At 34.2% G+C, this 15,147-nt stretch overlaps 1 protein-coding gene across 1 annotated transcript; it reads right to left on the minus strand.

The window, feature by feature from the left end:
- Positions 1 to 6,828: 6,828 nt before the first annotated feature.
- LOC105442794 lies at positions 6,829 to 13,681 on the minus strand. Its single transcript, XM_030992556.1, has 6 exons — positions 13,651 to 13,681; positions 13,210 to 13,515; positions 10,693 to 10,925; positions 10,034 to 10,159; positions 8,839 to 8,986; positions 6,829 to 6,955 (listed from the first exon to the last, which is right to left on the minus strand). Exons 3-6 carry the CDS (start codon positions 10,852 to 10,854, stop codon positions 6,897 to 6,899), a joined length of 495 nt encoding a protein of 164 aa, XP_030848416.1. The 5' UTR covers positions 10,855 to 10,925; positions 13,210 to 13,515; positions 13,651 to 13,681; the 3' UTR covers positions 6,829 to 6,896.
- Positions 13,682 to 15,147: the final 1,466 nt, after the last annotated feature.

Raw genomic sequence — 15,147 nt, forward strand, 5'->3', positions numbered from 1 at the left:
ATCTCGCACTTCAAATGTTCAGCTATTTTAAAAATCTTATTAAAATTGAAAGAAGTGTTACAGAAACACATCATCTATTTTTATATGCAATCATATTGAACATGAACTCGACAGTAAACATTACATCAACATCATGAACGCATAGACTACTGAGAAAGGAAACAATTACGCAACTAATAAAGCAAACTTGGTTTAAATATTAAAATGACTACGTCAACACATTTTTATTAATTGCTAATTTATTGGCTCATACCCTTTATAACAGTGAAAGATGTTATCAAATTCAGCATTTATATTATAAATTCATCATAACATTGTGCAGAGATATACATGGGAATATCATATTTGAAACGAATGCAAGAAATTTTACGAAGAAAATTAATCAAGGAATCATTGACGTCGTAGGAACTGAAATGTAATTCAAACAGTTGGATATGATATGGAGCATAGTACCTTTCAGCAGGGTTGGTCAGATATGGCGCGTTTTTTAACGTGTAAATGAATGGAAACTGCACGCAACAAAGGACATGCGCGTATTCACTGCATTCTGTGTTATAAGATACATACAAATGGGAAGCGTATTACACTTTACCTCACCTGAAATAGAGAAAATACATGTGAATTTCTTAAATCAAATACGTATGTAGATTAACATGTTTGCACTCATGCGTTATTCCGAAAAGTGCTGTCCCGATTATCTGCAAAATAGTTTTCAAACATTCACAATTTAATTTTGCAGAATAATAATGGACACACATCCAATGATTAAAAAAAAAGCCTACATGATGACTAAAAAACTTTTACATCAGAAAATCTTCATGAAGTGTGAGAAGACTCTTGCACGAGAGTTCCAATCCGGAGAGATCGAAACTTTACTACAGAAATGCATCAAGATATGGCGCGTACTCTGACAGGATATTCACTTTCAAGAGGTGGATATACTTCGCTTAAACACGTGGAGCCCCATATTCACTGTCACATGCAATTCACGACGGAAATTCAAAATCGTAGTTTTGTGCAGACTTTTGTAATCTGTACAATACTATATTTTAAATCAATCAAAGATGAAGTACAGGAAAAATAAACGCTGGAATTGTACAGTATTCTGAACCAAATGGCGTCATAGTTAATACTCAGGCAACCACCATCTGTTTCTTCATTTAAAAAGGGACTTAAAACATTTCTTTTTTGTAATCCAGATTGTCAGGATTCTGTTAATTTCATTTTCATTTTGTGTAGGATTCTTCTTGTTGTAAGCGCTTTGGTCCGCTCTGGGAAAAGCGCAGTATATAAATAATAATAATAATAATAATAATAATAATAATAATAATAATAATAATCATTATTATTATTATAATAATAGTAATAATAATAGTTGGATATGCTTTACTGGAAACAATAAGAGCAAATCTGCAGACTTTTGCCCCCACAAAATATAATCTCTGTTTGATATCATATGAACAGTTTAGTAGCCTATTGGAAATTCAACACTATGGTGCGCAGACTTATGCGCAAAAATCTGAATTCAACATTGAAATATGATTACAAACGAAATTTATATGCAATGCCACTTAATCATTATAATGTGCAGATTTATGGAATCAGTGTGATATCATGTGAAATATATTTATATTGGACATTCACCATTATAATATGCATACTTATGCACAAACATCCAATCACAGTATGATATTGTATAAAATATATACACGTATGCATAGGAAATTCACCATTATAATGTGCAGACTTATGCACAAACATCCAATCACAGTATGATATTGTATAAAATATATAAACGTATGCATAGGAAATTCACCATTATAATGTGCAGACTTATGCACAAACATCCAATCTCAGTATGATATCGTATACAATATATACACGTATGCAAAGGAAATTCACCATTATAATGTGCAGACTTATGCACAAACATCCAATCACAGTATGATATCTTATACAATATATACACGTATGCATACAAAATCACCATAATAATGTGCAGACTTACGCACAAATATCAACTATCAGTATGATATCGTATACAATATATACACGTATGCATACAAAATCACTATTATAATGTGCAGACTTATGCACAAACATCAAATCTCAGTATGATATCGTATACACCTGTACAATATATACACGTATGCAAAGGAAATTTACCACTGTAATGTGCTGACTTATGCACAAACATCAAATCTCAGTATGATATCGTTTAACATATATACACGTATGCATACAAAATCACCATAATAATGTGCAGACTTATGCACAAACATCCAATCTCAGTATGATATCGTATGATTATATACACATATGCAAAGGAAATTCACCATTATAATGTGCAGACTTATGCACAAACATCCAATCACAGTATGATATCGTATACAATATATACACGTATGCATACAAAATCACCATAATAATGTGCAGACTAATGCACAAACATCCAATCTCAGTATGATATCGTATAAAATATATACTCATATGCAAAGGAAATTCACCATAATAATGTGCAGACTTATGCACAAACATCCAATCTCAGTATGATATCGTATTAAATATATACACATATGCAAAGGAAATTCACCATTATAATGTGCAGACTAACATCCAATCTCAGTATGATATCGTATAAAATATATACACGTATGCATACAAAATCACCGTAATAATGTGCAGACTTATGCACAAACATCAAATCTCAGTATGATATCGTAGGAAATATATAAACGTATGCCAAGGAAATTTACCATTATAATTTACCATTGGCATTACATAGGCACATGAACAATATACAATAGAAAAATAATATACACAAATAGATAATATACAGTAGCAAATGTATAATGACATATTCATATGGAAACACGGATATACATCGTTTTTACATAGTGGAATTATACAATAGAAAAATAGAATAGATAAATGTGCAGACTTATGCACAAACATCCGATCTCAGTATGATATCGTATAAAATATATACACATATGCAAAGGAAATTCACCATTATAATGTGCAGACTTATGGACAAACATCTAATCTCAGTATGATATCGTATACAATATATACACATATGCAAAGGAAATTCACCATTATAATGTGCAGACTTATGCACAAACATCAAATCTCAGTATGATATCGTAGGAAATATATAAACGTATGCAAAGGAAATTTACCATTATAATGTGCAGACTTATGCACAAACATCCAATCTCAGTATGAAATCGTATACAATATATATACACATATGCAAAGGAAATTCACCATTAGAATGTGCAGACTTTAATATGCACAAACATCCAATCTCAGTATGATATCGTATATATACACATATGCATATGAAATACACCAATATGATGTGCAAAAGTATGCACAAACATCCAACCTCAGCATGATACTTTATGAAATATATTTGCACAGACGTTCACAATTTGATGTGCAATATACTTATGAACAAAAACCGTTTCTCAGTATGATATTACATGAAATATATATGCGTTGGATATTCACCATTGTATTGTACAGACTTATGCACTGATATAGTTGAATATACACTATTATAGGAAATACAAATGCAGTGAATATTAAACCGTCTATACTTATACACACAAAACCAGACTAAGCATCGAGATATGAGTTTATACGAAATTTGTATACATTAGGCATCCACCATTATAATGTGCAGACTTACGCACAAAAATCCATTCAAAAGATATGATATTTTATGAAATTTGCAAATATTTGACATATACCAGCATAGTGTCAAGAGTTATACACGCAAATCCAATTTAATCAAGGAGATATGAAATCATATTAATTATACATACTTTGGGCTTTCATCAATATAATTGGCAGACTTATGCAGCAAAAGATATATCCTTAACAGATAGGCGCATTCAACAAGCACCCTTACAACGTGCAGACTTATACACGCAAATCCAATCATAACAGTGATTAACGATATTGTATGAAATATATATATATATATGTATATATATATATAATATGGACTTTCAGCAATAAAATGAGCAGATTTATGCACAAAAACCAAAAGTAAATTGAGGTGTGATAATACGAAATATACATTGAACATTCAATATTATTTCAAGACTTATTTACACAAATCTAACAAATTCAGGACAAAGATATTTGATTTAACTAGATCTAAATATACTGAATATTCAACATGTGCAAGCCCATGCACAGACTCTAAAGAACTAACAAATGAGATATGGTATTATATGAAATCTATATACCAAGATTTTTTTTCGCCTTAAATGTACAAACCTTTGCAGAAAAGTCCTAAATCAGCAGTGGAAAATAAATTATATGGCTTACTCATTTTCACTATCATAATCTCTAGAATTATGCATGCAAATCTAAACTCATGATATTCAAGACATATACAGAAGCTACACACCATTAAATGTTTAGATCTTATGGACAATTTATCCGTTCAGTGGATGTAATATCATATGAAATTTACATTTCCATCATAATGTAAAAACTAAAATGTGGATGTAATAGAGACTACGATTCATCCAGTAGCGCATAATTAAATCGCTTTTGACATGTTTGCCGGATTGGTTTGTTGGTTTGTTTCACCTGGCTGCTTGGAAAGCATGTGCAATTATCAACCAGGGTACTGACTGCGTTAGAGCATAATATTTGTAATATGAGAATAGAGGTAAGTTCAGAGCCTCTGATTTAAGTTTAGTATACCCAATGTTATATTCGTATCTGTATGGTCATTTTCGGTAATGCAATTTTTGTTTAGGCTCTCAAAAGAAAGTTTTTTTTTTTAATATCAATAATCTACATTTTCTAACTCTATAAAAACTAAGATAATCCACTATTCACATTACGTTGGAAGTTTTCTCTGCCGCATTTTAAGCTCTTGGTAGCATTTCAAACATGACTTGGCTAAATTTGTACTCGTAATGGGAAGGAAGAAAAGGAACACAGTTTCATCTCTTTGTCGCAGCTACGTTATAAACGAGACAGTTGTTGGGAATAAAAGATGTCAACCACCACGTATAAAATTGACACTGTTATGATTCGTTATTTTGGTAGCTCTTAAAGTATCTACACTCGGTTACTTCGCACACGCACAACACAAGTCGGTTAAAGAGCATTATTCAGCCATATTAAAATGTTCCATGTTTGCATTGTAATCAATTTTTATTTCATAAACCTTTGTTAAGTGTCATGTTACAAATCATTTCATTCATGTCTTTCAAATGATTGTATTTCTATAGTCAGAATGCGAATTGCATACATTAATTATTGCTAGGTAGGACAAACGTTGAGGTTTGTCCTACCTAACGAGGCACTTAACAAAAATGTATGCATTTGTAAAAAGAAGAAGAAGAAAGGAACATAAATGGGACTCACATACAAACAAAGCTATTTGAAAACAATAATAGTTGTGTTTACATTCGAGATACATTTCTGAATGTGCCATTTTGAAGGCCACTTCTTCTATTGTATAAAGATTTTTTGTATGGGCGAAATTGTGGGGCATGATTATGACATTTTCTTTATATAATTTATATGAACGTATAACGAGTGATAACAAGCATGCATGGAACAAAATTAAACCAGAAATATGTCCAAAATGTAACTATTTAGGTTTTTTCTATTTTCCTAACTATAGTCCATGCTAGCTTGCCGTATTGTCGTTCAGTAGGTCGTCTACCAGACGATGGTGTTTAAGCACAATCAGGGCTTTCTTCAACTTTTCATGTTCTTCGGACCTTGTAGTCCTGTTTCTCCAATCACGGAGCATACTAAGTGTTCCCATGTATGTGACGGTATGGTATTTTTCGTTCGTTTGTATGTAACGTTGTATTTCCGGACGTTGAAAACCCAATTCCCTGCCCAGACTGCTAATCTCAGCATTCTTGTAAATCTGCTCAGCTACTTTCTCGAGAATGTCGCCAAATTCATGCTCCCTGGATTTATCGCTAGCTCTATATACGTAGGGAGAAAATATAAAAAGTTACTTTTCATAGAATAATCTAAGTTGACTTTTTTTCACAGGTTTGAATCATATTTTATCAAAAGCGATAGAGACTATTTAAAGCTAAAAAGTCGGTTGCCAAACGATACGGGTAGATTAATTAAATAAACTAATTTATATTGGTGGAAAACGTGCAGATGAATAAATTGCATACGTCAGATTTATATTCGTAGGTTTTCTTTGTCTGCACTAGATATTACCGGATATCGGAAGTACATCTATGGGCATACTTTATGCATACTACGTTTACATATACATGCACACACAACCGTTTAATATATATATATATATATATATAGGCTCTATACAGTGCGTCCCAGATAAAACGAAACCGAGAAGTATCGATGTTTTATCATAGCTTAATCACAATTATAATTAATAAATGACACATATTTGGAAGGCTTAGATCCTCTTCTTTCATTTTTAATGCAACTCTTAATGATGCATATTTCACGCATGAGTGATTAAAATCAAGTTGAAGAGAGGAAACCGAAAAGTCGTTTGGCGGGCGGTATCTGAATTTGAAAGAGAAAATCACATTTCTAGAAAGTTGGGTTTCTGCCCTTTCATATGACACCCAATCAGGAAAAATGAGCAAGGAATGACAAAGTTCTGTTTGTTTAAAGTAGCCCTTACATTCTCATAATTTTAGCAAACAAATTCGTTTTGACTGGCTGCCTGCCGTAGCAAAACGCAGAATTGACAAAAGACTTAACTGCGTTTCGTTGACAATCACCCATGCATGAAGTATCAAAAAAGGAAAGCCAACTTTATTAGCTTATCATTTAGATCATTTAATGTTACCTTTACATTTATTTCAAGGTATAGCGTAACTTTTTTTTCTGTCTACTCCTCGTTTAACCTCTACTCACGTTTCAAAGGTGGATGGTGTAGGAGTGTCCTGTTCTGTAAACCTGTCGTCGATTCCTGTGATAAGAGTAAATTTAAATATTTAACGACTTGTTTGGGTGACTGTGGGGTTCCCTGATACTATAATGCGAGCGCGCACATATGAAGTGAAAAGAATGACTGATGGATAAAAAGGTATATATACAATTTTTCTTGAAATTCTCGACACGTGGAATTTCAATTTGTATTATGATTTCTAATTGTCATGTTAACTGTATAATGTACATAACATATATTTCAAACAATAATGCACAATGTGTAAATTTGATGACGTGATTATGTGTCGTCTATAATAATTGATGTATACTTTTTTTCCACCTCCCCCTAAAAAGATATACGCTGAAAGCAGCCATGTCATTAGGCGACAAAATGAGAAACAAAACATATGTTGACATTTCTAAAACAGGTTACAAAAAACGAATATCCGTCACGTAAAGTTTAAGGCTGGGCTGCACTCATTCTATCTCCTATTTATCTATATGTTCTTCAAAAAGCAGGGTATTTTGAGGTGCATTTTATCTCAGCAAGATAAAATACATTCAAGTTCGTTTTATATTAGTATTCTGAGAACCACCGGTTAGAGATTATATAAAACACTCCCATTTGCGATGCAATAAGCAATACAACATGTTGTTAGCATCACTCTTGTTATGTTCAACCACTCTTGGGAAACAGACAGCGAATGCCAACTCCTATTTTCATACGGCGAGCCTCTGAGCAAAAAAATTGGTTTTGCTAGGATTTCCTTTGTATTAATGAGATATTTTCATAGGCTTTTTAACCCCGTCACACAAGCAGCAATGTATATATGATATATGTTTGCACGAATCTTGAAATACAACTTGATAACAAATAATGTTGCTTGAGAAATGTAGTCTGTACTCAGTCCTTTTTGTGTTTTTTATCACACAACTAGCTGCATCCTTTGAAACAAATGGTTCACTTACCATTCGCCCGAGAAAATATAAAATTAGAACATTTTAGAGATTACATCGTGCTCAGAGTTCGACCCCTGGTATGTACCTCACTACTGGTTACAGAAGCAACTTCCGTGTATGCACAAAACTATATTTGTTCTAATGTCTAATGGATAGAGCCTCCCCATATTTCCTACGTGTAGCTGTTCCTGAGCTACCTTCGCCTACGCTTTAAGTTTTATTAACGAGGGTTGTCTACATTCGAGGAGGCGCGATAGCTCAGTCGGTAGAGCAGTGGTCTCGTGATCCGGTGACCCGGGTTCGAAACCAAGGCGATGCGCTAGTGTCCTTTGGTAAGGCATTAGTCCTCATTACCAGGTCCCTCGGAGAGGACCTAAATCCGTAGGCCGTCTGGTTGCTTACTTACAAGCATGTATGCTTTCTTAGCAGTCAGGTAAAATAACCACCACCACAAATATCGCATGTTAACGCACTTATGACGTAAGAAAATCATTCACATTCGACCAAGCCACTTGGTCACCTATCTTCATTTAGTTTAAACCCAGTTTATCCGCTATAAACATGATCTAGTCAATGTTTCGACCGATCTTTATTTAATCTGAATAGCCAGTAGGTCGAATAGCCATTTTGCCTATAATCTCTAATCGTTTGGTTTTAATTGGCAGTTCCTCGAATCAATAATATATACGATTTTATCCTATAATCACTTGGTCCATCACTATTTAGTGCATTTGCCGTTTTGTCTGTATTATCAATTATTTATCTAACCCCTAAAATACGCCAATACCCGTTTAGTCCAAAAACATTTCGTCCATACTATACTGCATCTTCAGTTTATCTGATATATTTTGATTTATATCCCTTTTGTACAATTAAATATACGAAGGGTTAGTGGCCTTTACTATGCCTAGAGATACATCAAATTATGATTAGAACAACTAAGCATCTCCATGAACTGCTTACCTTGGAAACGTGTGTTGAATTTGATCTTCTGCGTAGTGGTTTGAACCAAGTTAAGCGTCACTAATGTCTCATCACTCTCGTCGGTTAGATCGAGTGTAAAGTACACTGTCTCTTTCGGTTTCAAACTCAAATTGCTGTGCTGAATAGCCTAAGAAAATTGCCAGAAAATAACAGAATTTCATGCCATGAATTTCATGCCAAAAGGCACATGAAAAGAGCACTGATGGAGATAATGAGAAGGGAAATTTTTTTTTCGTCTTCTCGAACTTTTTTTCAAATCTATTTAATAATTTTGCATCTAATATATTTCGTCAAAGCAAATTCAATTTCCTTATTCCCGGCCGTCAACGTACAGTTGCATTAATCGATTTCGTAATTTTGCAATGAATTTCGTGAAAACATAATTCAAATTTGTCACTCGTATGTTTGCTGTATGGATATGTGCTACGCTTTGTCTTTTAATGTCTTCCCGACACTTGTTTTCTGTACATGTATGTCCACATAGAAATCTTCTTTGTTTAAAGAGGGTTCTCGAATACTCATTATCACCGTCATAATCATTCAGTTAATTTCTTTGTCGCTTTGTTTCGCATATTCCCCTTTTGATCCACCTTTAAATGATGACTCCCTGCCTTCAAAACACAAAAGAGCAACATTACAAATTAAAGTCATGGATAATGATAATGGTAAATATTATAATTTTATATATCGCAGTTTTAATAATCATGTTTAAATGCGCTTTACGGAATATTACAAATGACAGTTAGTCAGGGCATAAAGTGAATATTTAATTTCACACAAATAAGACATTTCAGTTTGACACTAGAAAAAACAAAAATAATAACAAAATTACTTATGGGGAAAAAGTGCACACTTTTATTTATCCTTTTAAAAACAGTCAATGGATTGATATTTGTCCAGGAATTTGTATTACATTTCTTGCTTTTATATTTTGCAACACAAAAATAATGAAAGAACCTGTTATTAAAGGTATATATCGTTTTAAGGACCAGTTGTTGTAGATACTTAAATCCAAAATATATTTTTAGTAATGATATGGATGAAGAAAAATATAATTGGTTTCACGGAGTGTTAAAAATAAAACTGAATTTGGTCATATTTACAACTGGCACTAGTTTCTAGTTATTTAAACTAAGAATGGCAATACCGAGACCCGTCGGCTAGACACACTTACATCTGTCTCGGGACTATTCGCACCAAGCTGGCAAGAGACTGTTAGTGTGCTCCTACAAAACACAACAATATCGTCATCGTCCTTCACTGGTTGAGATCCGGACTTCTTTAATGCATGGACGTCTTGCTGGAAAATCATATATCCAAACAGAATTCTAATAAATTTATCTGAAAAATGATCAGGTTGATAACAAATGTTGTGTATCATACGCCTTCTCTCGGGGTGCTATTTGAACTAAAGTCCATGCCACGCAGGAATTGACATTAGAAATAAGTTGAGGTTGCACGGGTCAGGGCATAGTCAAAAATTCAAGACAGCAGACAAATTGTTGACTAAACAATGTCCATTGAAAATTTACAGACATGACAAGCAAGATTAAACGAGTTTAAAAAAAAGAAATTTAGAGTTATTTGAAGAAAGAATAAAAGGGTGCTGAATGATTTAAAAGTTTTGTCTTAACATGCAATGATATATGGCCACAGATAGATTTTTTAGTTACAAACAAGGCTCGAAAATTGTTAATTTGCGACGGAAAATGTTGAATGGGAGAATAAAACATCCCCAGCGTCGACCTCATGGTAAACGAAGAGTGTCTTCTCGAAGTAACAAAGCTTAACTATGCCAATATACCACTAACGAACAATAAAATGTCTGTTTACCCATTTTTGGTCATGAGGCATCTTGACAAAACGAACCTCAAGAACAGGTTTTCTAGGAGAAGGCAAGACTCTTGGTAGAAACGACATGCATGACAGTAATATGCCCTTCAGAAATAGCCAGTCCCAAATTAAGGCAAAGTATCCTCCAGAAAAATGGCTCATTGAGACCTCTAGCCACCGTTCTTGTACTGAACAAATAATGTCGGAGGAATGAGGAAGCCGTTTAGGTGTACCTTTAAAATGAAACAAACAAATTCATTTCAATAAAAAAAGAAAGGAAAGTACTGAAATCTCAGGTATTTGTCTTGGCTATGAAACTAACTTTATTATAAATCGTATTATTGTGACTGGAATACAGTTCGAAAATCAAAATTTCAACAACAACAAAAAAAATAAAAATAAACTCTATTTGCAAATATAACAAAATAACAATGGTTTTGGTAAATATGAGGATTGAATATCGATATATTTTCAAATCAATTCAATATATATTTATTTCCTCCACAAATTAAAATGGACATACCATGAAACATTTTTCTAGTAATAATTTTCCTGTCGAGTAACGTAAGAAAAAGTATGTATATACTGTACAGTATAGACCTTGATCTATTAAAGATGAAGTTGAGTTCTGGTCATGCGATTGCATTGTAAGATAAACGGTGTGGAATCGACAAGAAAGGTTAATCATCTAGCATATAAGAATTTGTGTGTATTGCAAGGTTCTGGAATCATCAAAATGATAAGAAATTTGGCCAAGTCTTGGTAAAGTTACAAACACTGTACACGGAAAGATGTATATGGGACTACACGAACACGTGGCGTAAAAATCCTACCCGGATCTTTATGATGTTACATGACATATTTAGAATATGAAGGCATTTGAAGAGCCATGCTTTTCAGGGAACATGTCTTATCTGATGTTCTTCCACACTTGCATGATAAGAATGATAACGCTCACTAATTATTTGTCAACTCTTACCAGAACTCAACCTTCTCTTTAAAGGTACTTTGTCCCGTTTGTAGACCAAGAGAATGCAAAGGTTAAATTCCAACGGCATTTGACAGATAATACTAATTTAGAACTTCCCTTTAAACAAAAAAAAGGGGGGGGCTTGAAAATGTCTTTAAATGGAAAAATAACGACTAATAGCTGTCGAATCTACTTAAGAGCTATAGAGCCAGGAAGTAAAAGTCTGATTTTCAGACCATTATACCGAATGGTCGTGCGTTTTATGCTGCGCAAAGATTCATTCAGTTAAATTTTGGCCATTACAAGAAGTGGGTAATTGATGTAGACAAATGCTCATGTACCCTTTACAGCTCATTTTATGTATGTTATTACCAAAGAAGAAAAAAAAGCCAGTCAGTCACTTAATAGTGTCCGACAGCGAAGTCTAGCAAGTAAACGGGTTTCCTTGCATAATTTGAATATTAGGACACTGCTAACGTTTAAATTTCACAGATAGGACATTTACATGACATATTCATAATTCCTGGAAAGTTCTACAGTATTTGATGTTGGCTGCAAAAGGGACATAGTATCTTTAATGGAGGATATTTTTTTTTTGTGATGACCATGATTACTATATCCTTATACCAAAATACCCACTGTGAAATTGTCTGTGACAATTTTTCTTGAAATGTATTGCATTTAAATTCGAAAATGTGTATGCAAAGAGCCCCTAAAACACAGAAGCCGTTTAAAATTGGGAATGCAAACATCAGAATACGTGTAGATGTGTATTCATCATTCATAATCCATGATAATTAATGTCAACGCTTCACGCTCCTAACATAATGCTTTATTTTGGCAACATCGCCATTTTTCGGGCTGTGTTTTGTAACTTTTGCGTTGACAAAAATAAGAGGGACAGAAATCCATAATTAAACGTTAGAGCGAATAATCCCCTATTCCATATGTCATGAAATTATGAAACTTAGTAAATATGAGGTCACGAAAGGGTACCAACAATTATGAGCGTTTTTGAGGACCATTCTTAACGTAAATCGACGTACTTGTCTAATGAGTTCCTCACTGGTATTGTAGATATTTTTGTGAATTTGCTAATTTTTTGGTCAGAGCATGTACGTAGCCGATATCGCAATCTGAAAATTTAAAAATGGGAATTGATCTTTTGTTTGTAATGCTTGTACTAAAAGTTATAACAATGTTTATCAGAGTCCGCAAGTGTTGGGGTTTGATGAGTTATATATATCCCTATATTAAACATGTTAAATGGTGTAGAGTCTGCAGTGCCAATGATGACCTCTATTTGCAGAGGTGAGTGCCCCCACCCCATCCCTTAAGAAAGAAAATTAAAAAAAATAGACAGCTCTTAAAACACAAAATAAGCCATTCTTCATTCCATTAGGGATCAGGTTTCAGACCTAAGTTAATGTGAGGTAAATCCAGTAGATTATGCGCCAGTTCACAAACACTATGATCTTTGTTCAAAACACATAATAGCCAGGAAAATGTTTATACAAACGGAAAGACTGAAAACTTGATTTCGTTACCTGACTGATTCCAGGAATACAATATGGTCTGTACTCTGTTAGGAGCAGTGACTATTGCACAGTGAGGTATTATCAGCTTTACTGGTTTCTTGAAGCGTAACCCAGATGGGTAACACTGGAACCCATGGCTAACAAGAATCTCGTCGTCTTTCAGTGTGAGGCCATTTGGAATCTCGGTCAGTACTCGAAGGCTGATGTTCTCATCTTCCTGAAGGGCACCGGGTGGAATGTGGAGTGTTAACCCATGGGATTTGGAAGGCAGCTTTCCTCCAAGAGCTCCAAAATTTCCAGTTGCAGAGCTTCGATCTGATAACAGCAAATATATGTATTAATAGCATACTTTACATTACATGTATTATATTATATTAGAAAGATGATTCATTTCTTTACTAGCCACACAAAATTAAATGATAATATTAAAGATATAAAAGGAACACTTACCTTCATCTTTATGTTGCTCGTCAATACACAGAACTCTAAAGCGAAAGACCAAAATTTATGGAAAAATTGAGTATTATTCAGGTGATTAGTTGCACTCACTATACCCGACCTTTTGTAAATAGGAAGCCATTAACCCTAGGAGATAATGTGCTTTAATCCCAATTGTGTGGCTTTTTTCAGTTTGCGTCGAAACAGTCGTTTTAACAACATTTTTGGCCCAAACTGACCATTGGGGTCACGTTTGGTCATGGTCAGTAATAGCCTTTAGACAAGGCTGCATGTCTGATAGACGCCGAGCGACTAAAAAGAGACTAATCGCGAAAACCCGATTGAACGGCAGAGCGAGTGGCCCAGCCAAGAAGCCTTTAGTAATCTGATTTGGATTTCTTATGTTAACCCTTGTTTCCGACTGGAATTCTCTACCAAAATGGTAGCGTCTAATCACCGAACGTATCATCGCATTACGTCAGCATATAAGTATCCATCACACACACACACGCAGTAAACTTTACGTCCGTAGTAGGAACATATAGCCCATGGACCTACTAAGAATGACGTACGGAACGAAAACGAGTTTGACTGGTTCATTTTATAGACAGGGAAAGTCCGATTATCTCACTTACAATTGCTAGCTCAAGTCATCAAATGCTTCCTATTTTAGTTAATTTTGCATGTAAAAGAGTTATGGATGTGATATTTTGTATTAATCATTCATATGTTCATCTCACAAGCAAAACTGGTTTACGTATTTTACCTTTTCTTACATGTTTTGATAATGAACGAATTACGAAAGAAATCAACTGAGAGATGGCAATTCTGATTGGTCAACAAATCCAAAGTCATGAATAATTCATGCAGAGCAGTAAAATCTAGATTGCAAAAGGCCTCGCGGCTACCGCCACTCGATCGCGAGTTCACTTTGGGTCTCTAGATTCATCTCAGCCGCTGACTTGGGTGGAAAATAGCCAGAATCACGGGGCCTTTTTTTTAAAAGGCTTGGTCAGTAAAGGAGTTTTAATAACCTATTTTAAAATGTGCCTTGATGCTAGAAAAAGTGGCCAATTGATTTCCATCAGCATAGGCAAATTGGCTTGACTCGACTCTACCAATATAGCTTTCCAACATTACGTCATCGGGTTTAAATATGTTGTTTAATCTGTCACTTATTAAAGCTAAGCACAAAGAGTTTATGACCAAGGTAACTTTCTTAAACTAGACACATTAAAGACATTCTTCTTAGACTTAAGACAAATGTTTAGAAAGTGTATAGCCATTGTCGATTAGGAAGGAATTCTAACCTTTCTGTAGAAGTAGAAACTTCACGGGCTGCTGCTGGCGCATCTTGAAAAGGAATGTCGACTGATGTAGATTGCGACAGTCTCGATGATGTGAAAACTGCGTCTCCTAGTGATGTCTCGGTTATTCCTGATTGTAAGAGTAGGAAATGTTGAAAATTCATTCATTATGATCGTGTTGTTGGTTGTAAAATCGTGTTGC

Source organism: Strongylocentrotus purpuratus, unplaced genomic scaffold, assembly GCF_000002235.5.
Source record: "Strongylocentrotus purpuratus isolate Spur 01 unplaced genomic scaffold, Spur_5.0 spur5_scaffold_20, whole genome shotgun sequence".
NCBI classification, from domain to species: domain Eukaryota; kingdom Metazoa; phylum Echinodermata; class Echinoidea; order Camarodonta; family Strongylocentrotidae; genus Strongylocentrotus; species Strongylocentrotus purpuratus.

Excerpts from the sequence above, each read along its gene's own strand:
- LOC105442794 (XM_030992556.1), bottom strand. The coding sequence starts at position 10,854 with ATGAGCCATTTTTCTGGAGGATACTTTGCCTTAATTTGGGACTGGCTA. Across the intron at positions 10,160-10,692 it reads TGCCTCATGACCAAAAATGG|CAAGACGTCCATGCATTAAA; the intron begins GTAAACAGACAT and ends ATGATTTTCCAG. Across the intron at positions 6,956-8,838 it reads ATTCAACACACGTTTCCAAG|GAATCGACGACAGGTTTACA; the intron begins GTAAGCAGTTCA and ends CTCTTATCACAG.